This window comes from Nasonia vitripennis (assembly GCF_009193385.2).
Source record: "Nasonia vitripennis strain AsymCx chromosome 2 unlocalized genomic scaffold, Nvit_psr_1.1 chr2_random0005, whole genome shotgun sequence".
Classification (NCBI taxonomy): Eukaryota; Metazoa; Arthropoda; class Insecta; order Hymenoptera; family Pteromalidae; genus Nasonia; species Nasonia vitripennis.
In genome coordinates, this window is record NW_022279612.1 from 2,333,911 (window position 1) to 2,360,706 (window position 26,796).

At 36.5% G+C, this 26,796-nt stretch overlaps 1 protein-coding gene across 5 annotated transcripts in view; it reads left to right on the top strand.

Moving 5' to 3' along the window:
• LOC107981578 (sorbitol dehydrogenase) overlaps positions 1-26,796 on the top strand; it is a 157,926-nt gene that overhangs the window by 114,402 nt on the left and 16,728 nt on the right. For all 5 annotated transcript variants that reach the window (XM_031925118.2, XM_031925120.2, XM_031925121.2 and 2 more), the window contains 2 exons: positions 7,605-7,783; positions 7,907-8,028. In XM_031925118.2, the coding sequence (XP_031780978.1) occupies positions 7,605-7,783; positions 7,907-8,028 (301 nt within the window). The remainder of the gene's footprint in view (positions 1-7,604; positions 7,784-7,906; positions 8,029-26,796) is intronic.

The window sequence follows — 26,796 nt, forward strand, 5'->3', positions numbered from 1 at the left end:
CAAATTCTCCTTTTATCTTTGTTTGTGATCCAGATGGCACATACTCGTCATTACTCTCGTCCGTTTCTTCTCTTTTACTCTCGGCTTCATCAGAACTAGAAACCTCTGATTCAGTAAGTGCAAAAGAAAGATCACTTTCTACATCTGTATCTCTTTCTCCTGTTGGAGCTATAAACGGCTTCACCACACTAGACACACTCGCGTACACAATTTTGTGGACATTAGATGAGTTAAACCCTTTAGTTTTTGTCATACAAAAATAACAATTTTCTACATTTTCTGGCTCACTCCAAACCATAGGTTTGACAAATTTTAATGGAGTTTTGTTCTTTTTGTACCGGCTAAACATCAGCCTACAGCTATTGCATATCAATTGTGGCAGCCAATCTTGCTCACTATCAGTGACTTTACAACCGAAACACTCATCGTATACTAATTTCAAATCATCTGTAAAATGCCGAAGATCCGACTTTTTCAAAAAGTATTTGCCACATACATAGCAAAAGGAATTCACTTTTTGCTTACAACTATGAGAATTAGAGCATATTCTTGTATTGTTGTACTCTACAGAGACCAAGTTTCCAACCACTGTAGAGCTGCAGTCGCATGATGACGACGATTGCGGACCTGCTTGCTCACCCTGACCAATCGCCAATACTGGGCATCCGAAACCCTGCATTGTACCTCTTCGTGTGCCGACCATGACGGCATCATGCATTCACCCCAGAGTTTTGCCGGATAAAAAAAAGCGAAAAAAAGCCGTTTTCTGACGTCACCACGTGGAGGTACCCTGGGTTGCGGCACACGATTATTTCGGGAGTGTGATAAAAAAATAAGTAATGAACACAGCTAGATGTAAAATTTTCCATTTTTCCTGAATCTGTGGTCAAAATTTCCTTTTATAGTAAAACAAAATGTATATTTGACCTTGGGATGACCTTGACTTTGACCCCGAGATACTAAGCGGTCTTTATATTTGGATTCAGCGGCCCAAAAAATATGTCAGAATGATAACTTGACTCGATTTCACTAATTGTCGAGGATTTGACCTTCAAACGACCTCCAATTCGGCCTAATGGAGACAAACGGACACCGGATTTGGATGAAAACCCATTATCTTATTGTCATACGAATCCTTCATCCAACAAGATTAAGTGACCTTCATATGACCTGGGGGGTGATATTAAAAAAAATTGAATATCTATCTGGACGTAAAATTTCCCGCTCTTTCAGAATCTGCAGTCAAAAATTCATTTTTCCTAGAGTACACAGCTTTGACCTTGAACTGACCGTCAAACTTACCTCATGGAGAAAAACAAATACCGGATTTGGATTCAGCGCCCCCCCCCAAAACTTAACAGATAGATGTCTTGTATTGGTTATTGCTGATTTCTGCAATTTGACCTTCAAATGCCCTTGAACCCGACGTGCTGAGGTTATACGAATGGCAGATTCGGACTCAGCGCGCAAAAATACAGAGGAGTACATGGGTTTTGTCGATGGACATACAAGTTCATTTTTTTTGTGGGCCTGTGTAATCACTGTTAAAGTACCCGTAAGCAAGAAAAAATATCTATTTAAAAAACTGATAACATGCACATTGCATTTCAAATGCAAACTTATTAAAGTTATGTTATCAATTAAACATACAGTACAAGTCATTGTAATATTTTGAATATTAATACATCTGATAGTACAAACTCATTTCGAAAGCCACATTAAAGTGGTTAAAGGATCCAATAACATCAATTAATAATTCCAGCAAGCATGAATCCAGCTTCAAGATCATCTACACATGGTTCAAGCAGCCAGCAACGCCAACCAGGACAGCCAAGATGTTCAAATATAGCTCGAGGATTGTCTCCGGGTGGTTAGATCAGCCAGGAACATCAAGCAGCATGAATTGATAACATTGAAATGCCCAGAGACGCCTATCAGCATCACTACAGGGAGAGTAAATCTAGCTTCATAGTAATCTTGATATCTTGATGTCCTTGAAATAGACAGTAACGCCAGGCGCTACACTTCTCAGACAGTGCGAATCAGCTCCAGGATAGAGCATGTATGGTCCAATTGGCAGCGATAATTAGTAAATCAACACTGTCCTCTGACACCAATGCCACATAGCCACCAGTAGAAGACATCACAATTACAACACTGATTCAACTCTAAAATATGATCACACAATCACAATCACACATAGTCACTGATTTCACTGCACATGACACAATAAATATCTGTTTTAAAGAGGATGAATACAAAAACACAGCAACACTTTTTGTAGATCTGTGTAATAGTGAATCGTTATTTAGACAGCATCTTACAAAGAAATATATCAGTAAGCAGTAGATTCAGCAGCAGGCAGGAGAAGTCACAAAAACAAAATAACCTCCAAGCAAAAAGTCAACTTTCGTTGACTTTTTGCTTGGAGGTTATTGTATCTTCCCATATTGAAGCATTCGAGTTACGTATCTTCCCATATAGAAGCATTCTTTGATGGACTGACACTCACACATCGCATCGTCAGAACCATTCCGGGTGCATCACTTTTAAATACGTTTTGCACCGTCTTACAAAGCAAGAACCGCGAGCAGCCGATCCGCGAGCGAGATCGCGGTGAGCAGAGGCTGCTTTAAAACACATACAGGCACCATACCAGCAATTCTGATTTTTGAACTACTTATAACACTGCTGCATCGCGTCATTGTTGTCGTTTAGCACTACGCACTCACTTATAATATCGCCGAAAAGTTGAACCGAGCAACACATTGCGGTTAGCGGAGGCCGGGAGACTGTTCCGAAACGTCAGAACACACGGCATACGGCTGGGTGGACATGTCACCAGCCGCCAGCCGGTCGTCAGACCGATGCGCACAATGTATGCGCAGTAGTCAAGCTCGTTTCGACAGAGCCAAAGAACAGTTGTACGACGTATATATATATATATATATATATATATATATATATATACAGGGTGACCCAATTTAAACGGGCACCGCTCATAACTCGTCAGGGACAGCCACAATCGAAAAAATGGTAGAGACCAAAGTTGTAGGATATCGAAGGGGCAACCCGATGGTGACCTTGGATTTGACCTTGAACGCGTTTTTCAAGGTCATTTGAAGGTCAACTTTGGATTTTTAAATAGGGACCCCATTCTATTATTGCGGGAATGGAAAGAGCGGTAAATTTTACGTTCAGAATGGTATGTTCGGTTGCGGCACTGAAGGTCATCGCAAGGTCATGCAGCCAGAATGAAACCCCGCCTACGTAATTCCTCTAGCAACGCCAAATTAAAAAAAAAGTGGTAGAGACCAAAGTTGTTGTATAGGGGGGGGGGGGAATTGTGACCTCGAATTTGAGCCAGTCCTACAAGGTCATTTCAAGGTCAAATTATTTTTTTTCAAACAGCACCCACTTTTTCGACTCCGGATCCTGAAAGCGTGTAAAATGTTGCACTTTAAACGAAGTAGTAAATTTAAAATAGAAGAAAAGATTTTAATCATTTAGCGTACCATTTCCTGCGTTTTGTCATCATTATAAAACTTGATGTCCAGGACCCACGACGAGGACGTAGCAGGGTGGATTTTCAGGTCCCATTTTGATCCGGCCGATGAAGGCAAGACGTGAAGACACCGGCCGATTAAGGCAAGAATCATAGCCCGGCCGATGAAGGCAAGACGTGAAGACACCGGCCGATTAAGGCAAGAATCATAGCCCGGCCGATGAAGGCAAGACGTGAAGACACCGGCAGATGAAGGCAAGACCATGAAAAAATCACTTTATAAATAGAGTTTAAGCTTTACCTAATTAAGTGTTCAAAAATCCCTCCATGATGTCTAATACATAGTTGAATTCTTCGCTCAAAGCTTCCAACAGTCGACAGAAGCACATGCCTTGGTATGCCTCTGCAAGTATTAATGATTCTTTGCATCATATTTTCTCTAGTAGTAGGGGCGTCCGCATACACGCTGTTTTTCAAAAAGCCCCATAAATAAAAATCTGGGCTCGTGAGATCTGGGGATCGTGGAGGCCACTCAACATGATCTTCACCACGTCCAATACCTATCCATCTATTACGGTATGTTTGATTTAAAAAATCTTGAACATCTAAACTTCTATGCGCAGATGCACCATCATGTTGAAGCCACATACGCATTCTGGTTTGTATATTAACATCTTCTAACAGATTTGGTAATTCATTTGTCAGAAAATGGAGGTATCTATCTCTGTTAACATTACCGTCAAAAAAGTAAGGCCCAATTAGATAGCCATTAACAATACCACACCATACTACAAGACTCCATTGATGTTGGTGATCGACTGCACGGGTCCAATGAGGATTTTCAATGGACCAATAGTGGGAATTGTGTCGGTTTAGTTGACCTGTATTATGGAAAGTGGCTTCATCGGAAAACATGACGTACCTGAAAAAATGTGGATCGTTTTGCAATCTTTCCTGTGCCCATTGGCAAAATCGTAACCTTCTTTCAAAATCACGTTCTGTTAGCTCTTGGGTCAAAGTAATATGATATGGATGGTAACGATGGAGTCTTGTTATTCTTCTCACTGTTTCTCTCGGGATGCCAGATCGTACTTCTATTTGTCGAATTGAAATATGAGGATCTAAATAAATCATAGCAAGCACCACCATTACTCGTGGATCATTTCGCTCGATAGTCATTACTCTATGACGTTGTCGTGATCTTTGAGGTCCTCGCCTCTCTCGCTGTTCAATTCTCTGGATCGTACTTCGAGATGGATGATGATTTCTGTTTGGGAAACGCCTCCGATATAATTGTGCTGCTGCATTATAATTTCTTCGACACTCTCCCAAAATCAATAAAATATCAACAATTTCGCTTCGACTATAGTCCGGCATATTTACTTAGATTATAAATATTACAAAAATAAAAAAAATGACTCAAATCACATATTTTCAATTATTAAATTAGTATTTGAAGTCGATAAATATCTAAATAAATTTAAAAATTCTACTGCATTACTAGAACTTAGACTGTTTTCTGCAAAAAATAATAAATAAAAAACTACTTAAACAATTATTTAATTGCAAATAGTAATTATTAATTTTTTATTATAAAATAATTTATTGATTAGGAAGCTTTTATGAAATAGATAATAAATAAATATTTTGTAATTCCAAAAGTGTTAAAAGTAAATTTTAATAGATAACTTATAAAATAATTAAAATTGTATTTTAGTAAAAGATTTATTTTAACTTATTAAATTTTATGAAGTGAAATCAAACTTATACATACATTTAAAATATGGGTAATTAATCGGAATATTTAGCTCTTAAACAATATTTTCTAGAATAATCGCTATGACTTGAAATTATATCAAACATTTTTTAATTTTAAGTAAATTGATTCTTCAAGAAATACCTTCATTACGTATTGCAGAACTTTTTTTATACAAGACATTAATACAAAAATTTTAATAGAAAATGTATATTCGTATTATTTTTAATATTAAATGAAATGATGTAAAAAGTACAATCTTCATTTGTTAACAATAATAAATATTCTGTTACGTTAGATAAAAATTTTTTTACATTAACATAACTTTAGATGCAATATTTTATATTAATATGTATGTTATTAATTAATTATTATCGTGTTAAATACAATATTTTACAGCTTACATATTGTACAAGTTAAAATAATGAACATACATTTTTTAGTGTTGTTGGTTGTTTATTATTACTTATCTAATAGAAAAGTGCAAAAAATTTAAGTACCTACCAATTTCTGCTGCAAAAATATTTCTAATAGAATTAAAATATTTATACAGTGGAATTATCACTAAATAATTATATTAACTGTTGCCAGTAATTGTATGTATAATCTGTGTGACGACATGGTATGTATTACAAACTTTATAATTCTGCTTATACATATGTATTTTCAACATGCGTGTTTACATGTATGTGTGTATAGCATATGTATACAAACATACGTATGTATGTATATCTATGTATACTTAAAACAATAATAATTTATGAATAAATTAAATGGAAAAACAACAACGTTATTTAAAAAAACATAATGCAATTTATTTCTGATTCAAATAATAAATGTGTGTAAAATAAATATAAAAACTTTTTTAATTTATACTTCGATGTTTTACTTAATCTTTTTCTGTATCGATGATTGGCTTTTTAATAAAAATTTTCGTTAATATTTTTGGCGGAAGGCCGAGTGTGAGACTCTTTCGACAATTTTCGGAGGCTATTTTTATTTTTGCAAATCGAAAGTTCGGGCGGCAGGTACGGCGCGGGGCCGGGGCGCCTGCTTGAAAATCATTCGTGAGTTAAGCGTCGTAGGGGAAGGTTCGACGGAGTCGCGGTGGCAAGACTGAGCGCGGGACTTATTTTAAAAGGCTTATTTCGGGAGCCATTTTTATTTTTCGCACATCAGGAGTTCGGGTAGGTAGGTGGCGACCACCTAGAGGAGTCATTCGCAAGTTAACCGTCGGAAGGGATCATTCGGGGAATAGCGAGACTTATGTTTGGACGCTAGCGAGGGCTCATTTGCGTCTTGGCCGCTGGACAGAGAACATCTAAGAAGGGATTTCATCTCGGATACAAAGTAAAAGTAAAGTTTGAAAAAAAATAATTTGACCTTGAAATGACCTTGTAGGACTGGCTCAAATTCGAGGTCACAATTCTCCCCCCCCCCCCCCTATACAACAACTTTGGTCTCTACCACTTTTTTTTAATTTGGCGTTGCTAGAGGAATTACGTAGGCGGGGTTTCATTCTGGCTGCAGGACATTGCGATGACCTTCAGTGCCGCAACCGAACATACCATTCTGAACGTAAAATTTACCGCTCTTTCCATTCCCGCAATAAAAGAATGGGGTTCCTATTTAAAAATCCAAAGTTGACCTTCAAATGACCTTGAAAAACGCGTTCAAGGTCAAATCCAAGGTCACCATCGGGTTGTCCCCTCGATATCCTACAATTTTGGTCTCTACCAATTTTTTTAATTTGGCGTTGCTAGAGGAATTACGTAGGCGGGGTTTCATTCTGGCTGCATGACCTTGCGATGACCTTCAGTGCCGCAACCGAACATACCATTCTGAACGTAAAATTTACCGCTCTTTCCATTCCCGCAATAAAAGAATGGGGTTCCTATTTAAAAATCCAAAGTTGACCTTCAAATGACCTTGAAAAACGCGTTCAAAGTCAAATCCAAGGTCACCATCGGGTTGCCCCTTCGATATCCTACAACTTTGGTCTCTACCATTTTTTCGATTGTGGCTGTCCCTGACGAGTTATGAGCGGTGCCCGTTTAAATTGGGTCACCCTGTATATATATATATATATATATATTTATTTATTTATATATATACGCACAATAGTATATTGTGCAACTACGTAGGGAAATTAGCTTTTTCTAGCGAGAATTATGTCGAGCGCTTTGCGAGTCGCACGTGTTAGAAATAAACTCTAGAATACTCTCTCACTCTTTCTCTCTTTTTCGTAACATTACCTCTCATAAACAAAGTTCTTTTGCTTGGATATTGTACCATTTTACTACTAAATGCGACAACACTGATATTTGCTTTTTTGTATTCTAGATTTGATGGAATACAGACTAGATCTTGCTCGTAAATTAAAGGCTGATGTTGTATATCCCATTGTTAATACCAATACAGAACAAGAAAACGTTGATAATATTAGTAAACTTATGGAATGCCAACCTGACATAACAATAGATGCTTCTGGTGCAGAATCTTCAATACGGCTGGCCATCCGTGTAAGTAATAAATATATTCTTTTAGCAGTTAAAATGAAATTATAGCAAAAACTATAATACTAACTAATTTATACATGCGCACATACACAATAACACTTTTTTTAAACTTAATTCTATTTATAGATTACTAAAGCTGGGGGAAAAGTTGTTTTAGTTGGAATGGGTAAACCTGAAATGAATATACCACTAGGTGATGCTCTTGTAAAAGAACTTGATATAAGAGGAGTTTTTCGTTATGTCAATGAGTGAGTTACATTCTTTTTATTAAATAATTATACATTATTTTGATGTTCCGATTAAAAAATGTTACATTATAAGAGTCAAATTTGCAAGTCAAGAGCTGCTAAAGTGTCCTGCTGGCAAGAATACCCTTATGAAAATAATGTGCAGAGATCTGTGCATAGATCTCTGCAAAGATTTGTGCACAGATCTCTACACAGATCTCTGCACATTATTTTCGTAAAGGTACGGAAAAACTTGTGAATATCAGTACCTAACAGCGGCGTAAACAACAGTATATCTTAAAACAGATGTAGTATTTATCAAAAGGAAGCAACAATGCACAATTTGAAAGAAAAGCAACGTGCTAAAAAATTAGCATTGGTTTTGGTTTTGTGTATACAAAACGAAAAAATATTATTAAACTGTATTAATCACATTGTAGTCCAAAACACTTAAAGTATCAGTACTGTATTAATCTTCCCTTTCACTGTACCTTGCATTTAGATATCATTAAACTCTGAAGGCGTTTGTAAAAAGCCACCGCCCTCAAATAATTCTTACACCTATAGACACTAAAAACCACGATGCGAACTACCTAGACCTCGTCTAGCACAACTAGAAACAAAACTATGTTAGCTGATTATGGGTGTAAAACCCGAAAAAGATTATGTACTTAATAAAGTATTGACGAAGAAGACTGAATAGTACTTTAAAGAATCTAAATAAAACGGATCTCTATGATAAGTATGATGAAATTTTCTCTAAGTGGTTTTAACAGGGTATAATTGAACATACTAGATGATGAGTTAAAAAATCCAGCACACTATCTACCTCACCGTCCTATTGTGAAACCTGATAGCACTACTACGGCACAACTAGTAAATGATGGCTCTGCGTGCGAAGAAGAAACATTTCACATAAATCAGCTATATTTACACACAGATATAAAATTAAATATATTTATTCTAGACTGAAATATAATAGCCACTTTATTTCCTAAAAAGCGGGACTAAAGTAGCATTTTATTCTCTCATATTTTTTTTCCGCAAAGAACTTTATTCCTGAAAAATGCGAGAAATAAATTCTTTATTCCCGCAAAATGCGCTTCGCTCGGGCAGTAAACTCTCACCCGCGGAAATAATTAACGACTTTACTCTCTTGTTGCATAATGTAATAATATCAAGTTATCTTTTTTAGTAATTAATTATTAATAAATATATATATATATGTGTGTGTGTGTGCGTGTGTGTGTACTAGTGGGGCTACGCCCCCCTGCTCGCTTCGCTCGCCAGCCACCCATATTAGTGTCTGTGTGATTTTTGTTTACAAAATTTAATTTTCATAATCTGATAATTACGTTCTGGTTAGTTAAGAATGAAAATGTCAGGATAATACAAAAGATGAACTAAGAGATAATAAAATTAGATAAAACAATTGTAAATTTTCTATCATTAATCATTAAACATTAATAATGCAATGATTATTTTTATTTTATAAATATACCAATTTCGCCCAATTATTAAGCACAAAAAGATAGTATCTACAAGTCTACAAAGTATTACACGTGTAATATACATATAATCATATGTATTACGCATTAACATGTTGTTATAACATTAACAAACCATGCTTAAATTAAACATGTATTTTAGTATGTCAATTATGATTACTTTTATCCGTAAGCCTTTTCAGACAAATTAAACATTTGTACTTTTATTGATACTATGCGCTCTCATGTGAGTCGTGAAATATTGTTCATATTTATATTTTTTTGAGCAGATTTCACATTCATAAATTCGCCATTTATATGCACATTTATATGATCAACACTTTTTCAAATAATTTTTTTTTACAAAAATCATACATAAATTTTCTATGTCCTGTAGTAAGTAAAAAGTATATAAATTAAAAGAATTATATAAACTTTATAATTCTTGCTATATATCTTCCTATATATTATATAACAACGAACGGCTGTTTTTAAATGTCCTTTGCGCCGTTTTTCACGACGGTTTTGACATCAAAGGAGAGTATATAGTGGACTGCGCATGCGCCTGTTGCTGAGTAAAGCCAAATTTTACCGCGCAAGTTTGAATTGTATAATTTTCTTTTAGAAAAAATTAATAAATATATTTTTTACCATCGAATAATTTGTAAATTATTTATAAATTGTTGCTGCTGATAGAGTTAACGCAAATCATTTGGATGATTATTTTGTAATTGTAAAATTATTTTTTTTTTAATTTATAAATAATTATTTGGTAGTAAAAAAATGCATTGATAAATTTTTTTTTAAACGACAATTACACTATTTAAATTTGCTCGGCAAGTTTTAGTTTGCCGCGCAAGACCGTCAAAAACAGTCAGGACATAAGTAAATGTAGTTGTGTGTACTTTAAAATTTGTACATATACATATACATATACATATACATATTTTTAAAAATAACATAAAAATGAACGATTTTTACGTTATTTTGTGGGGGGGGGGGGGGGGTGTGGGGGGGGGAGTATAGCCAAAATAACTATATAATATAGGAAGATATATATATATATATATATATATATATATATATATATATATATATATATATACCATACAATATAGTAAGATTGGTCCAGATATGTTGGATGCTATAAATAATAATCTTCTTAGAAAAATATGGCACATGTGTTTATTTGCATTTTTAATCTGAATTATTTTATAAATCATATGCGTCAAATAGATATACATGTATATTTTACATATATTATTAGAGATGATCTTAAGATTTTGTCCAGATCTAAGGGATGCTGAAAATAATTATTTGTGCAGATATGCTCTTTTTATTAAAGCAATGTATCAGTGAATATGAAATAATGAATACTGTATGTATTCATACATATCACAAGATGTAATCTGCAGATTTGGTTCAGATGAAAGGGATGCTGCAAATAATTATTCGTGCAGACATGTTTTTTTTATGGTATGTGTTTGTGAATGTGAAATAACAAAAATCTTCATGTAATTATTTTCTTAATGTAAATAGTACTAACACGAGTTTTTTCAGTAGGGAAAGATAAATTAATATTAAACAATATAATTTTTTTTAAATAAACCATAAATAATAAGCAAATAACTGTTTTAAACAAACTTTACAATAAATTACATACTTTGAATAATGTATCAGATATTTTTATTACAACCTTGGTAAAGAATAAACCAACCATTCACCAACGGTTAGCCTACCGCGTTAGCTAACCGCTTCCTAATCAAATTTAACTATAAGAAGCCTGCTCTGGGAGTTTTAGCAAAAATGCGCTTTGCAACTGATGCCTCGCATGCGCACTATAGTCACTCGTGGCGATTCGTGCGTTCACCTTTTCATATGACCCCAAAATTTAATGAAAGTTTACTCTGTTAAAAATAAATGAATGAATATTGAGGTGGATAATCCAGGTTGATATCTAGCTGGATATTTTGGAAAGAAAAATCATACAAAATTCCTTAAATAATATTTTTTATATATTTTGTGACCATTAATGGCAGAACCATGCGGAGGATAACACTTAAACTGAGGCACTGCGCTTTGTTATTATAACTCTAAAAATATTTTGCTCAAGCAATAAAAAGTTAAATGCGAAATAACAAAGCGCAGTGCCTCAGTGGTATCCTCCGCATGGTACCACCATTAATATTCACAAAATATATAAAAAATATTATTTAAGGAATTTTTCATAATTTTTCTTTATTTTGCTCCAAAAGTTTCTTTTGGAGCAAAATAATTATGGTTGAAAATTAATTTGCGATAATTTATTAAAATTTTGGCCATGCAATTATCATCTTTTTAAGTACAACAATACAAGAATATGTTATGAGATAATAAGTTACATAAGGTTATCTTCAGCTATCAGTGCAGTATATTATACTACGCTGCAAATGTCTCTAGAACATATTAATTATGTGCAACTCTAACGGTAAAAAAAGTGAGAGAGGTGTTCGCTTAAGCGTCGCTGCCTTTTACGAAACGAATCGCAGTTGCAGAGAGACGAACGCATGAAGTAAGCATTTATCTATACAAAAATTCTGAGGAAAGAGGACGAGATTTTTCAAGCTAGAAGTTGTCTAGTTGTCTTTATCTCGTTTTTTGCACCGTTAACAAACGTGCATCAGTGTTTTTTTAAGAGGACAGAGGCACACACAGCAGCAGAGTACGTCCAGCCTTGTGTGAACATAAACATAGCCTAAAACAGTGGTGTAATGTGTTTAATACTTAGGCGCCGAACACCTGCCAAGGCTCGACGCAAGCACTCGCGTGGATCATCACAAACACAACGTGTGAATCCAGAGAGTAAACAGTAGCGTGCTCTACATCAGCGAACATCTTGTGACCCTTAGTTTTAATTAGTGGACTGGAAACTGGGTACCGGCCAATCGCTTCAGGACGTGCAGGAATGCTTCGACAGAGTTAAGCGAGATCGACACTGTGATGTAGGAAAAATCTATGAGCTCGTTTTCAACTTCACGAGCTCTCACCGCTCGAGCTCGACGACGACCCCGTCCCCTGCGATGCCGACCTCCACGTCTATAGTTGTTTAACTTGTACTTCAGCCTCCTCAACGGCAACTATATGCTCTCTCTAAGACCTTATACGCTTGTTTCTTCGGAATGAGTCGACAATGAACGTCAAGGTATTTCTTCTTCTTTCGATACAGTGGTTTCAATCTCGATATAAGCGGGCTGCAACGCTACCTCGATCACGGCCACCTCCTCCCCCAAACCCGGCCAACCCTCACATATTAGTGCAGCAGAGTTCGCTGCAATTAGCAAGCACCGCAACGACGACTGCTGGAGCTGCCCTGACGACCAGCAAACGACACTTGGCGCTTAAGACCATCAAGCCGAAAACGGCGTGTTAGACAACGAGATCCCGAAAACGAGTTTGCGATAGAACACCATCAAGTTCGAGGACGAAGAGGTGGCTATAGACGACAACGAGAAGCCGACGCACAGTAGGGCCAAATGCCTCAAAATGGTACAAATTCGTGATTAGATAGACTATGCACGGAAAATAATTTTTTTTCGGTGAAAATGATCCCTGTGTAATTTACTTGAAGATAGAATACCGCTTTTTTACTCCCGAGGGCAGGATTATATTACGCAAAGTTAAAGAATATTGCATATATTTGTAGAGAATCGATCATACAAGCATATGTCTATGAGTTAAAAAGTCTGAAAACATATAAAGAACCGATGGAAGCATCAAAAAACTATAGAATAGTGTATTTTAAGTTATTTTTTAAAAGAATAAACCACAATCTCCAAGTCTGAATAATTTTTAAAAAGTTTCAAATGATTATTGCAATATTCTTCAACTTCGCGTAGTTAAAATTTATTTCCCTGCCTTTGGGGGTAAAAAAGCAGTATCCTATCTACAAGTAAATTACACAGGGATCATTTTCACTTAAAAAAAAAAAATTATTTTCCGTGCATAGCCTATCTAATAACGGATTTGTACCATTTTAAGGCATTTGACCCCACTGTGTGACGCGGACCCCATAAATCGGCAGTGCCGGAAGTCCGACTAACCTCACCACTCGAGCTTAGCTTACCCGTGACACCCGGCCACAAATCCAAGCCTACTGCTACTGCCCGCCAGCATCATCAAGACCCTCACGTCCCAGATGATCAAGGTTGCTCAATAGCAACAGCAGCAGGTCCTTAAAGACAAGATACGCAAGATAATAAGGCTCTCGAGAGGTCGTTTATCTGTTGAGATCATTTCTCCTGAACTTTAATTAAACGCATTAAACGGATATGAAATCGGTTTAAAAAACACCTTTTACAAGGTAAAATGTTGGCAACTATAAGTTTGGTTTTCATCCTGTTAGAAAATAACCCAACAGTTATTATTATTGAATAACCGAACCTGTTAATAATATTATTTTGGCCAACAGTTTACCGATGAGTATTGATAAGCATTTCTACCAGGGCATCTTTATAAATCTGTACATTTGTATAAGAATTCTATTCTAATTTCTCCTTCAAAATTTATGAAATCATTGAAAGAATTGCCAAGTGTTTGCAGCTTGCAAAGTTTCTGTATGTTTATAAATATACGTCAATGAATGTAGTGAAATCAGTTTTATATATGTCAAGCATCAAGCATTGCAGTTCAGCAGGTGAGATAGGATCAGCTGACTAGTGGTTATTAAAAAAGGTTACAATTTAAAAAAATATTAATTTAATGCACACTTGCCGTCCCGTCGTCTTATAGTTTATCGATGAAACATTCAAATTGTTATTATTGAGGTATAAATCTGTTAAATCATATTAAAATTATTTAAAATTCATATTTAATTATCGTAAAAATCTTTAAATATATCCGTAAAGTTTATAGCGAAGAAAAATCTTAAGCCAAATTTAATATTTCCGGAATCATATTGGCTTTACGATTTTTTTTATTATAAACTTTTGCGTATAGATGAAGTATTTTATTGAATGTCTCTGTTTTCATTATATAGGCGATAAATGTTCATATTTATGTGTGTTCATTCGAATGTTAAGTAATCAATAAATTGTTTTAAGTCAGTACACATCATAAACTATAAGACGACGGGACGGCAAGTGCATTAAAATATATTTTTCATAATTCTTAGAGTCTCTCAAGTTTTTAAGAGACTTGTGGATCTTACGAACAGTGAATAAAGGTGTTTTGAATGAAACACTCAAATTAATAAATAGAAGGTATACTACGTATACCGTGAAAGCAGAAATATTTATTCCTAAAGGTGTGTATGTACAAGTGTTTTAAACTAAAGGAAAATGAGTGAAAGTTTGAGTTGAAATACCGACGCAAGAACAAATGAGTTTCGTTACGGTCGACACTGTGAGGCGAGTACGTACACTCACAGCGCTTCGGAAATTCTTATTGACTATTAATCCGCGATAGAGGCAGAAGGCCGCTCGCGCAACAGGCGGAGAAAGAGAGAGTAAGAGCGAGCAGAACTGCCGAATTTTGAATAAACGGAGCACGCTTCTCGAACCTTCTCGCTCTCTTTCCGCGAATCTAAGCTAATACTTGAACATACCGCCCCTCTTGCTGCCTTGCAGCAATAAAGAGAATAGTATACAATAATAATCCTGGTAGAAAATAACCCAACAGTTATTATTATTGAATAACCGAACCTGCTAAAAACATTAATTTGACCAACAGTTTACCGATGAGGATTGATAAGCATTTCTACCAGGGCATCTTTATAAATCTGTACATTTAATAAAATACATAAATACTTAAGGATAGGAAAGCCTAGTTCGAGAGAAGCTAGTCCCTACCATGACTTTCAAGATCGAACAGTTCTTACTATATTGCATTGGAATAAGTCATTAACGAACTGTCGATCAAAAAACAGGTTCATAATTATACAAGTTTAACAACTTTACAACAATATTTGGTACAAAGTTAAATTCGCCTATATTCTTGAACAATATAATGCAAAATTTTAGCAAAGCTAAGACTAAATAACAATAAATTGAGTCTAATGAATCTACAATTTAAACAGTCGACCAAGAAATAACTAGCTACGAGCTACATGAATTTACAGAGTATATGTTGTTTGTTAAAGCTCTTCAGATGACGACAGCTGAGTAGATCTTCACCTTTGACTGGACCCTGGCTGTATGCTGGAGTCGGCCCTCTGCGCACTTTCGTCGGTGGGCAAGTAGATGACCTTCACCACAGGTCGCTGGAACTCGGAAGTGGCGGTACAAATGGTTACCATCCTAGTGAGTTAATCCTTCCCTGAATGTACCGCTATAATTCGTCCCATTGGCCACTTAGACGGAGGGCAGAGGCCATCCTACAGAAGTACCAAGTCGCCCACGGCCAACTGTCGTCCAGAAGTCAGCCACTTGTTCCTCTGCTTTAAGTGATGCAAGATCTTTAGTCGCCATCGCTTTCAGAAATGGTTCCTCATGACTGAAAGATGTTAACACCTGCAAGTGCGAGTATTAAGGTTTGCATCAACAAAGGGCTCAGGCAGCACATTGAGCGAAGCGTTAACAAGAATGTGCCCAGGAGTAAGAGCTACTGTATCAATAGGCTCAGAGCTCAGTGGACAGAGCGGCCGAGAATTTAAGCACGCTTCAATTTGAGCAGCAACTGTAGACATCTCCTCGAACGTTAATGGCGTGTCCCCAATGACAAGTTTGAAGAGATGCTTAAAACTTCTCACTGCCGACTCCCATAGTCCTCCGAAATGAGGAGCTCTAGGAGGTATAAAAGACCATACTATACCGTCCTTCGCCAATGCAGCTGCTACCTCCTGCGATACTGATGAAGCCCGTTGGAATAACTTGTCAATTTCTGTAGCTGCGCCCTTGAAGTTGATGCCGTTGTCACTGAATACCATCCTACAAAGTCCACGCCGAGCGGTGAATCTGTGAAACGCTGCTAGAAACGCAGCAGTGGACAAATCTGAAACAACTTCAATGTGAACGCCTCGAACAACCATACACACAAAGATCGCTACATATCCCTTTGTAGACTTAGCACCTCTGTCCCTGGAGAACAATATTGGAAAAGGTCAAGCATAGTCTAGACCAGTGTATGCGAAGACTCTTTGAGGAGTGACTCGATATGAGCGGCGCCATCTGCTGCTGCACAACCTGAGCAGCATAGCGTATACATCTATGGCAGCGTCGATAGACTCTCTGTACAACTTTTAATCCACGTGAAATCCAATACGTCCTGTTGAGGGAGCTGAGCGTCAGCTGGACACCTCTTTTGAGAGTCTGACGAAGAACCTCCTTAATCAACCTCTTGACTATGACACTAGACGCCGGCAGAATGATCGAGTATTTTTCGTCGTACTGCAGAAACGAATGCTGCAATCAGCCTCCAACTTGCAAAATGACAACTGCTGTTTACTTCTAATACACCGCAATTCCTCCTAGGAGTGCTGACTTTGCACAAAACGAATCAGTCCGATTCGAGTAGCATCCATCTCTTCTGCCGTGAAGTGACCAGTACAGCGGTCAAGTACAAAATCTTAGGGAAACTGGAAAACTTCTCTAGGTACAACAACGGCTGCGACTCCTAAGTTTTGTCAATCCTGTCCTCGACAGCAACCTGCGCATTTACCACGTCCAAGGAACCATCCGCTGGCAATTTAGCAGTGACCGACCTCCAATCATTCCTGATCCACTCAGGACCTTCCCACTACAGGACCTACCCTACCCCAGCCTGCAAAGTAATGATATTTGCACAAAAAAAGGCAACCCAGAACATCCGAACAACACCGAGCCTCGTCTACGTGAGCACACGTGGATGACACCCGGTGCCACCGAAAAATCCTAACCTACATCCCGACACATTGCTGCGTCCCTTTGCCATTGTGAGCTCACGGGGTTGAGGAGGTAACAATGGTTCCGCCGGCGATTCTCCAGGTCGTGCGCTCACGTCCTGGTGAATCTAAGGTTAACTCCTAACCTCCAAAGCCAGCCTTACGCCGACATCTCACGACTCGCTTAATCGCTGTGTACACACAGGATAAAGAGAAGAACGAGACGAACGATGAAGATTTGTGGGGCCGTGCGCTCACGACAAATCCAAGGGATAACCTCAAAACACCGTGACACTATCCCGACCGTACCTGTGCGCACACAGAGCGATCGAAATCGTTGTTACAAGATTTTTGAAATAGAATCAAATGGGCAAGTATTTATGAGAGTCACTTAAAAACCGTAAAGAGATTTTGGTTGCAATTTATTTCCATTTTGTGTGTTTCCTTTCTTTTTTGTACTTCGCTTACTATTTCCTTTTAAACCTTGGAATTGTAAATCAAATCTTTGTTTAATAATTTATCCTTATCTTATAGATTTTTTCTTTTTTAGGTTCAAAATTATTATTAATATTTGCAACCGTTGACTATCGTTTCTTCGAAGTCTACTGTTTCTTCATAGTTTACTATTTCTTCATGGTCTACTATTCCTTCACGGTCTTTTTACTCTTAATAAGTGTCGCTTACTTTAATTGGGTTTTTTCCACATTTAAACAGTTCTTAATGTCATTTAACAGTGTCTGAAATAAAAATCAGTTTTCAATGAATATGCTGTAAATATTAATATAAACAATTTAAAGATACAGAGATAGAGCAAAACTTACACGTGACTCTTGATTAATTTTATCAATATTCATAAGGCTGTTGTCCCATAATTGTAACAACAAAAGTAATCTTGCTACGCAAGATTATGTCCAAAAGTTTTCTTTACCAGTGTAAGAATAAACAATAACAGTTATTTTCAAATTTACTTCTGCTCCTTTATATGGCTCCAGGCACAAAATACTGGACAAACGTGATAATAGTTGCAATTACATGATGTGATTGCACTGTGTTTGTTTTATAAAATTGTTATACAAACCTTCTTAAATAATGATAAACAGCATCAAGTCCATAATTTTTATTACCAGCAACCTAGTACTCAATTGATTGTGTGACATTCCATACTTGTCATCAACAGCTACTGCCATTTTATAATATCTAATTGGGCTCTAGATCTAATCGGTAACGAGACAAGGCGCTAAGACATATTAAGCTTCTATGAATAAAACGAGTAACGCATATTTTTAATTCTAATGTGGCTACTTTTGATGTGTGTTCCTCTTTCTATCTGAAAAATAATTACAATGTTAAGGTGAATATTAAAATACATTACTATTTTTTTACAGTCTTTTTTCTCTGAATAAGTGTCACCTACTTTAATTATCTCTTTAATTTGGCACTGGAAAGTGTAACGCAACCTAAACGGTCTAAAAAATTCACGCAACTCTGCAAATTGACTGGTCCGTACAGAATTTCCGTGTTGTGATACCTTTCATATTCTTCTGTAATAAATGGATTGTTGACCTTTTGTTCGCGACTGATTCTAAAATCTTTTATTCGACTGGTATTAAAAGGGATTTATTTGCGAGTTCAGTATTATTTTGCTCGAGAAGAGTAACTTGTAACATTGGTTCTATACACGGAAACTGCAAGCTGAATCGAACAGCACCGTGGCCAACGTTACCAGCGGCACTCAGAGGCAATGTTAGTTTAAAAATGTTTTTATCCCAGGTGGTGCTATAAAAATTGCATAAATATGTTAAATTGATTTGATTAATTTTCATTTATCGAGGACCAGTAACTTAATCATCGTTTTGCGAACGCCATATTATTACCATTCATTATGTCAAGACTGTTACTACTCGCACTGTTTACACTGTCAATCGCGCGCATCAGCGAAGATACACAGGTCCGTAGAAGTTGTCTACACGTTTCCCAGGCTTTTTAGCAGTTGCTGAGCTGCGGTAGCAAAAGAAGAACCCGAGATTACCCGCAGTACTCGATGTTTCAGATACACCACAAACCAGACACAGCCTTATTGAGGTTGCTTCGCCTGAGTTGATATCTTGTCTCATTATCGTAGTGCCAGCGCTGGAGTTGGCGCGAATTTGAGCAAACGCAGTGTACCTTTATCTGATTTTAAAAGTTCCAAACATTGATTAAACCGTTGTTAAATGCCGTGGACAAAAGTTCAGTAACATTCGTCGTACCAATAACATCGATGGTTTTGCCAACAGCTTGGGTCAGTGCCGTGGCAAGTGTTACAGAAAGTGGTACGTCTCGCGTAAGGGTGTACTCGCCCTTAACGGAGGAACAGGCCGGCGAGTGCAGTCGTTCACGCTCTAACCAAGATTCATCCGTTGGTTTCAAACAAACAAGGCAGACACTACAAGTAAAGCACATTGCTAAGTCTTCGCCTGTTGAATACGGCTGGTGGTAGAAGCCAGTTTGTGTGGTAGAAGCCAGCTTGAATAAAGTAAAAAAGAGAAAAATAATGAAATAACGGTCAGTAGATTTTACTTTAGTTGTTGGTTTTTTGTTAGGTAAAAAGTACCTTTAAGATTCTTTCACATTTTTTGTAGATTACGAAAAATCTAACATTAACTTGATAAATGAGTTTTTTGTGGTTATGTTTTACGTATAGATGCATTTAAAGAAACAAAGGTTATGAGAAGATTATGATGTATGCCGATATATATAGTATTTCTGATATCTTCTCAGATATATACCTATATAGATAATATATGTTCCCATGAAAATTTCCCGCCCATTTCAACGATTATTCTTGAATTGAGAGTCTCGATAATCTCAACACGTCAATTCAAAAATATTTTTACACGTAGAAAATAAACGAAAAAAAATATTTTGCAGATATAAAGCATTTAGTTCCACAGAGATTTTTAGAAATATTGAGATATTGAGATTTTACAATGAACATTATATTGAAATAAACAGGTGTATGGGTGTATAAAAAATGGTTGGGCCTACTCCTTGTGCTCTTCAGATCAAATTTTAGAAAAACAATTAGCTTAGGATATTTATAACAATGAAAGCAATAAATTGAAAAGTAGAAAAGACAATGTGTGGTAACTAATATGTGAGGATTTAAATAATAAAATAAAACCAGTTAATCTTTATTTTCAAGTAACACAAAATAGACATAATATTTTACGTGCTTACAGAAAAGCAAAGGGTTTAGAGAATTATTTTGACAATGAAGCTACAATTGAATTTGACAAAACAGGTGATAGAGATTCAGATAATGATAAATCTAATCTCATTCAAGACGATGTTATACCCAAAAAAAGACAAAAAAAAATCAATGCAAATATTCTCAAACTTAATTATATTGCTGTAGGAGCAATTTTCTTATCGCAAAAGATATATTATAATCAGAAAGATCCAATAAAAATCTCTAAAATAGCGAAGTTGCAGAATCAATCGTTTAACTTTGAAGATCTACATACACTGCGCGCATTCACCAACCTTCGCCTTCGGCTATCACGACCCTGGTCCCGTACAGGCTCTCACGGACGTTGCGCTGGACCGCAGAAGCAAGGGAGAGCAGGGTGGCCGGATCTCGTGCCGCACACACACAGGGAAAGGCTGGGCACAGCACTTATCGCGAACGCCGAGATTCCGAAAAAGTCTTTCGAGCGAAGTCGCGTCAGGTAACCGGTGTTTACAATTTGCAGGCCGAGAACTATCTGTCCTGTATTCGCAGGAGTAGTCCGCGCGCTCGCTCGTTCTCTCTCTCTCTCTCTCTCTCTCGCGCCCCCGAATTCGCGCGTGTTGTCACGCGCGCGACTCTATGTTCTCTCGTCGCGGCGCAACGGTACTCATACCGCTACGAGTTGGCCGCGGCGCTCAACTCGTTATAATATATATATACACACATTTAAAAAATCGTCAAAAAAGTTTTAAATTATAGATCAAGAATTTTAAATGTATTATTTTAATGTAATATATGTTAATGAAATATAATTTGAATTTAATATTTTTGAAGAGTATCTTTACTGCGCTTAAGCAAGCCATCTGCGCAAAGATCGGCACTACTCATTTTCCATGTCATACTGACATATTTATATATGTTTTGAGAAAAATGGTTTTTACATTTTAGCTCTTTACTTGAGCACCGCTTAAAGAAATAGTTTGTTTTTTAACAGCTAATAGATCTTTTTATGGTGCCTTACCAAATAAAATTTTGAAGCATTTAACTATATTGTTTTAAAGATATAAGGAATCAAAGAGTTTTAAAAAAACAAAAATTGAACCGTTGATATCTTACGAACCATAGGGATTTAAAAGCTGTGCAATAAACAGCCAAAACAAATAAAATATCAATTTTTTTTAAATCTTAAGTGCAATAAGGCCTTTTTACGTCCGTAATCGAGGCATAAAAAAACTCATTTTTTTCATTTTTTGATTTATTGCTGGAAAGATAAGTAATTAAATTACTTGAAATTTTAATGGGATATAAGTTGAGACGTGACCCATCGACATAATTTTTTTTGCGAGGTTATGATGTTTAGTTTCAGAGATATGAATTTAAAAATAATCACCTTTTTTATTTTATCTGCAAAACAAAGCGGTCGATTCCGAGGACTAAACAAGAAAAAGTAGATGATTATATTCTCTTTCAAATGCATTTTAGCTAAATTGTTTGTAACAATAGGATGATTGAAAAAATGCAAAATAGTGTTTTTTAAAAATAAAAAAATTGCCATAAAAAAATAGTTGAGAAAATAAAAAATAACTATTTTTCCCAAATTTAGAATCCAAAAATAAATATGCATGTCAAAGTTTATTAATATTGACGGAGTAGTTCCAGAAATATTACGGTATACGTACACACATACACACACATCCACACACACACACACATCCATACGGAAATTTTCTAAAAACACTTAATTTGAAGTTCTAACATACCAAAAAGTATTTTCTAAAAGTTTTGACGATACTCAAACTTTCACTATTACAAAGCTTCCTCTAGGAGAAAGCAAAAATTTGTATTAAATAATATTCTATTTTTATATTTTGTTGATATTATTATTATTGTCATCGAATAATTACAAAGAGTTTAAAAACATCTTTTAATATTTAAAATTTATTTTCATTTTATTCTATAATTTCAAAACTTGGTCCTGTGTATTAGGAGCTATAACTACTTTTATAGAATGTTGGCTGTAGTCAATATATTTATTTATACTCGCTGGTTGTTAATTCTCATGAACCGTCTTTAAAATTGTGCTTTAGATTGGTAAGAATTTATCAATTCGGCAATCTGATTAGAACATTTCAAAAACGTTCTTCAAGAATTAACTACCAACGAGTGTAAATCTAATATTTAATAGTATATTTAATAATGACTCGTCACAGAATTAAGTATCATTACAATTAACTTGTAAATTGCGAGCGAAGCTAGCGTTTCTTGCCAGTTATTGATTTTATTACTCTTACCTTTTTATGATGATGATGTATTTCCTAATGCTGCTGATTACACAGTTCTTACACTATTTATTCTAAAACTTACACTCTTACAACTAATATTAACACATTTTTTAAAATTATTGAAGTTTATAGTTTTATATAAGCTGATTTCTTTGGCAGTGTAGCGGATCCGTATTGCAGTCTGGACACAACCAGAACCCGCATTCTTTGCACTGCCACCACCACCGCACACGTTGCACTAAATAATATTCCCCACACCCGTAAGAGATCCAAACACGTAACAAGACCTGATTTTGACGCGGTTGCTCTCTTTGTGGTACGAGAAAAGCACGCCTTTTAGCACGAGTAATATTTTGCATGAACCGCACTCGGCGATCAATACAACCTCTCTTCTTTTAAGGCGTAATATTTTTTGCTTTACCCGGTATTGTTGGTCCTGAACACCAAGAAGCCGATGGAACCGAGCTTCTCTTTCAGAGTCAATTACCAGGTCGTATAGTTCGTCATCGTCGTCTCTCTCGCTACCACCATTACTACTATTACTACTACTTACTATCACTGTCACTATCACTATCAGAGTTCACCTCCTCCATTAGTTGTGGCTGGTTATCTTCGTCACTGTCGATTGACTCTAAGCAGGAGTCATTAAGTTGCGCTTCATGCTGCTCAGCAAGCCGGTCTTCTGACTTTATTTCCTCCTGATTTATATTTTTAAAATATAACTATTATGATCTTGTTCAGTTCGTTTTATTCGTTCAAGTAGTGTAGGTGTAAATTTAGGCTTTTTGAATTTCGCGCCGCTGCTCGCTCTCCGTTGCGACGTTGAGAGCGCGCGCGCATGCGTCGAGTTGCGCGCCGCCGGCCCCGCTTGCGAGCGCGCGAAAGGCCCGCGCGCGCGGATTCCTGTTCGGACTGCCTAGCGCTTCGCACGTTTGGCTTCCTTACGCTTTTCGATTTTTTTTCTTCTGACGGTGAGCCAGTGACGTGTTCTTCTCAGAGCTATCACTGTTCACCTCGTTCTGCGCCGTGTTGGTAGTGTTTAGCGGAAAATTCGCGATCGCGTCGTTCGCGTGTGTGTATTTGGGCGAGTGTGTGAGTGTGCCTCGAGGCGATAGTCTTAAGGTTTGTTGGCGAAGGTGTCCACGTGTTGTACGTGACTCCTTCGGGGCGAGCGAACAGCGGCAACACCCCTTGTTGCCCTCGTGCCAAGCGTCTGGCTCCCCGAGACGTCGGGTCGCGCTTGGTGCACGGTTGCGGACCATCCTTTCGCTCCCCAGGCCCGGCTTCCAGACCTCCAGGCCAGGACGGAAGCAGCGGCGGACTACGACGAGGCCTGCTCAACGCCCTCTTCAGCGGCGGTTTTTGCGTTCGTCTTTGCGGTAAGAGAGCTCTCTCTGCGTGCGGAAAAGGTACCTCGCGTCTTTGCGTTTGCGTGCGTTCTTTCACTTGAGATTTTTCTCTTTTAGAGTCACTGTTCTCTTTCTTTTATTTGTATAGTTTCCCTTTCCTTATTTTCAATAAAGCTTACACTTGCTGAGGCTTTTCCCTCTAAACCGTGAGGGTTTTTACGCCAAAGCAAGTGCTTTTTGTGTACCGCGAAATCGTGTGTGTTAATTAAAAAGAACCCTTCACTCACTCAACCCTTTCCTTTTGTTGGAACTCACTCTGTGTTCTTTCATTCGTTCTAAGATTAATATTCAGATCTGATAATGACATTCTGGTTGGTTAATATTGAACAATGCTGAATTATATATAATTTGTGGATTAAATGTTTGTCAGAGTCAAGAAATTAAAAATAAAAATGCTTTACTAAAAGTAAAAGTACTGAATAAACGTTAAACTTCTGCGACGCAGAGCATTTAAAATAAATAGATTTTATTTTTATTTTTTTTTGTCACGCGATTGTGTTTATATATTATGTAATGCTATATATAATAATGCTATTAAAATTACTTTTGAAAATATATTGATAGTTACAGAAGTAGATTTTCGGCAAATTCTCTCATTTTCAAACAATAGTAGTAAAACTATTATATAGTAGATGTCCATGGGATTTAAAAAAATAGTTTGGACGAAGACGCCGTCCAGCACCTCAACATCAGGCAAGTTCAACCCCTGCAGTTGATTAACACGCTAAACCCTAAAGTACAAAAATCGACGTAAAAAAGTCCGAATATCGCAATTTGTACTTAAGAAAAGTTGAGATTGTAAAATTTGTACCTTAAACTTTCTAAAAGAGAGATTTTGTACTTTTCAAACGATCAAATTATTGATTTTAATCTTTGTCAAAGTACAGACTGCTATTTTTGTACTTTAAAATTTCTTGTGACAATTTTAAAAGTTCAAAAGAGTAATTTTGTACTTTTACCAAAGGTCAAATTATTGATTTTAATCTTTGTCAAAGTACAGACTACTCTTTTTGTACTTTAAAATTTTTTGCGACTATTTCAAAAGTTCAAAAGAGTAATTTTGTACTCGTGTGACCTTTTCAAAGCACTCGCTTATAACTATTATACATAATTCATCATAAATAAATAGAAGACATGTTACAATAAGAGAATAATTTTTTTTCTTTTGTCAAATGAACTTTATAGTAACTTTATAGTAAGAAATTTCAATGTCGCCCCTTTTACGCTAGATGTTAAGGATTACGACTTATAAAATTACGGAAAATAAAGGACAAAACAGATCAGACTTAAGATTTTTGGGGTCGCTCAACACGAATCTGCTATCGAAATTGTAAAATATATTGTTTAAACAATTTTTTTAAAATACATTGTTGCAAAATTCATATTTTTTGAACGGTTAAGTCCGAAACAGCAAGGTATATTTTCTCGACTTCCTTCGATGTGCCGAGGTTTTGTTTGAATAAATTAATAATTTGGACAGCATAGGATTAATGGATTCGCGCATTTTGGTTTTAGATTTATTCTCGCTTTGCTCGCCTTCCTTTAATGTGCCACGTATTTTATTATTGAACTCGCTGCACGTAAGGTAGGTGGGTTTGGGGCGCTTCGGGTTTCAATTTTTTTCTTCGTGCTGTAAAATATCGTATGAGACTGTTGTGGGAGGTGTTTTTCTACCTTGCTCGATTTTCGCCTCGAAAAACCTCGAGCAAGGTAGAAAACCATCTCCCTCAATAGTGTCAGAATATACTATAATGCTCATTGTCGTATCTACTGCGATTAGTAGGGGAATAATGAAATGATGTAGGTTATAAATAGTGAGCATCGAACGAATGTTTGCAGAAGCGTGTTTTGCTATTATAACTAAAACGCCTCTACCTCATTGTTCCGTGTAAATATATAAATACATAAATTAAAAATGTATAGAAAATATTCCGCAAAAGTATAATTTTCAGTGCTCCTGAATAACACGGAGACATACTTCTGGGTTTTATTTATTTATAAATATAAACTTATAATCTCTCCTTCTTTGCTGAAAAAAATATACATGCATTTTTGAGAGTTTATGTTTTTTGTATAATCCTCCCACTTGTTCGCCTTCTTCCGGTGTGCCGAGTATGGAAACTCGCAGTGCAAGGCGTAGGTGGATTTGAGAGTTTATGTATTTGATATAATTCTCACACTTTCTCGCCTTCCTTCGCTGTGCCGAGAACGGAAACTCGCAGAGCGAGGGGTAGGTAGATTTTAGTTTTATATTTAATCATCCTTCTCGCCCGCCTTCCTCCGCTTTGCCAAGTACGTAAACTCGCAGTGCAAGGGGTAGGTGGGTTTAAAAGTTTATATACTTGATATAATTCTCCCACTTGCTCGCTTTCCTCCGATGTGCTGGAAGGTTTTTAAGTACATTATTAATCTCGATAAGCGTAGGGTAGTTGGGTTTATGCATTTTGGTTTTAGATTTGTTCCTCGCTTTGCTCGACTTTCTTCGATGTGCCGAGGTTTTGTTTGAATAAATTAATAATTTGGACAGCATAGGGTTAATGGGTTTGCGCATTTTAGTTTTAGCTTT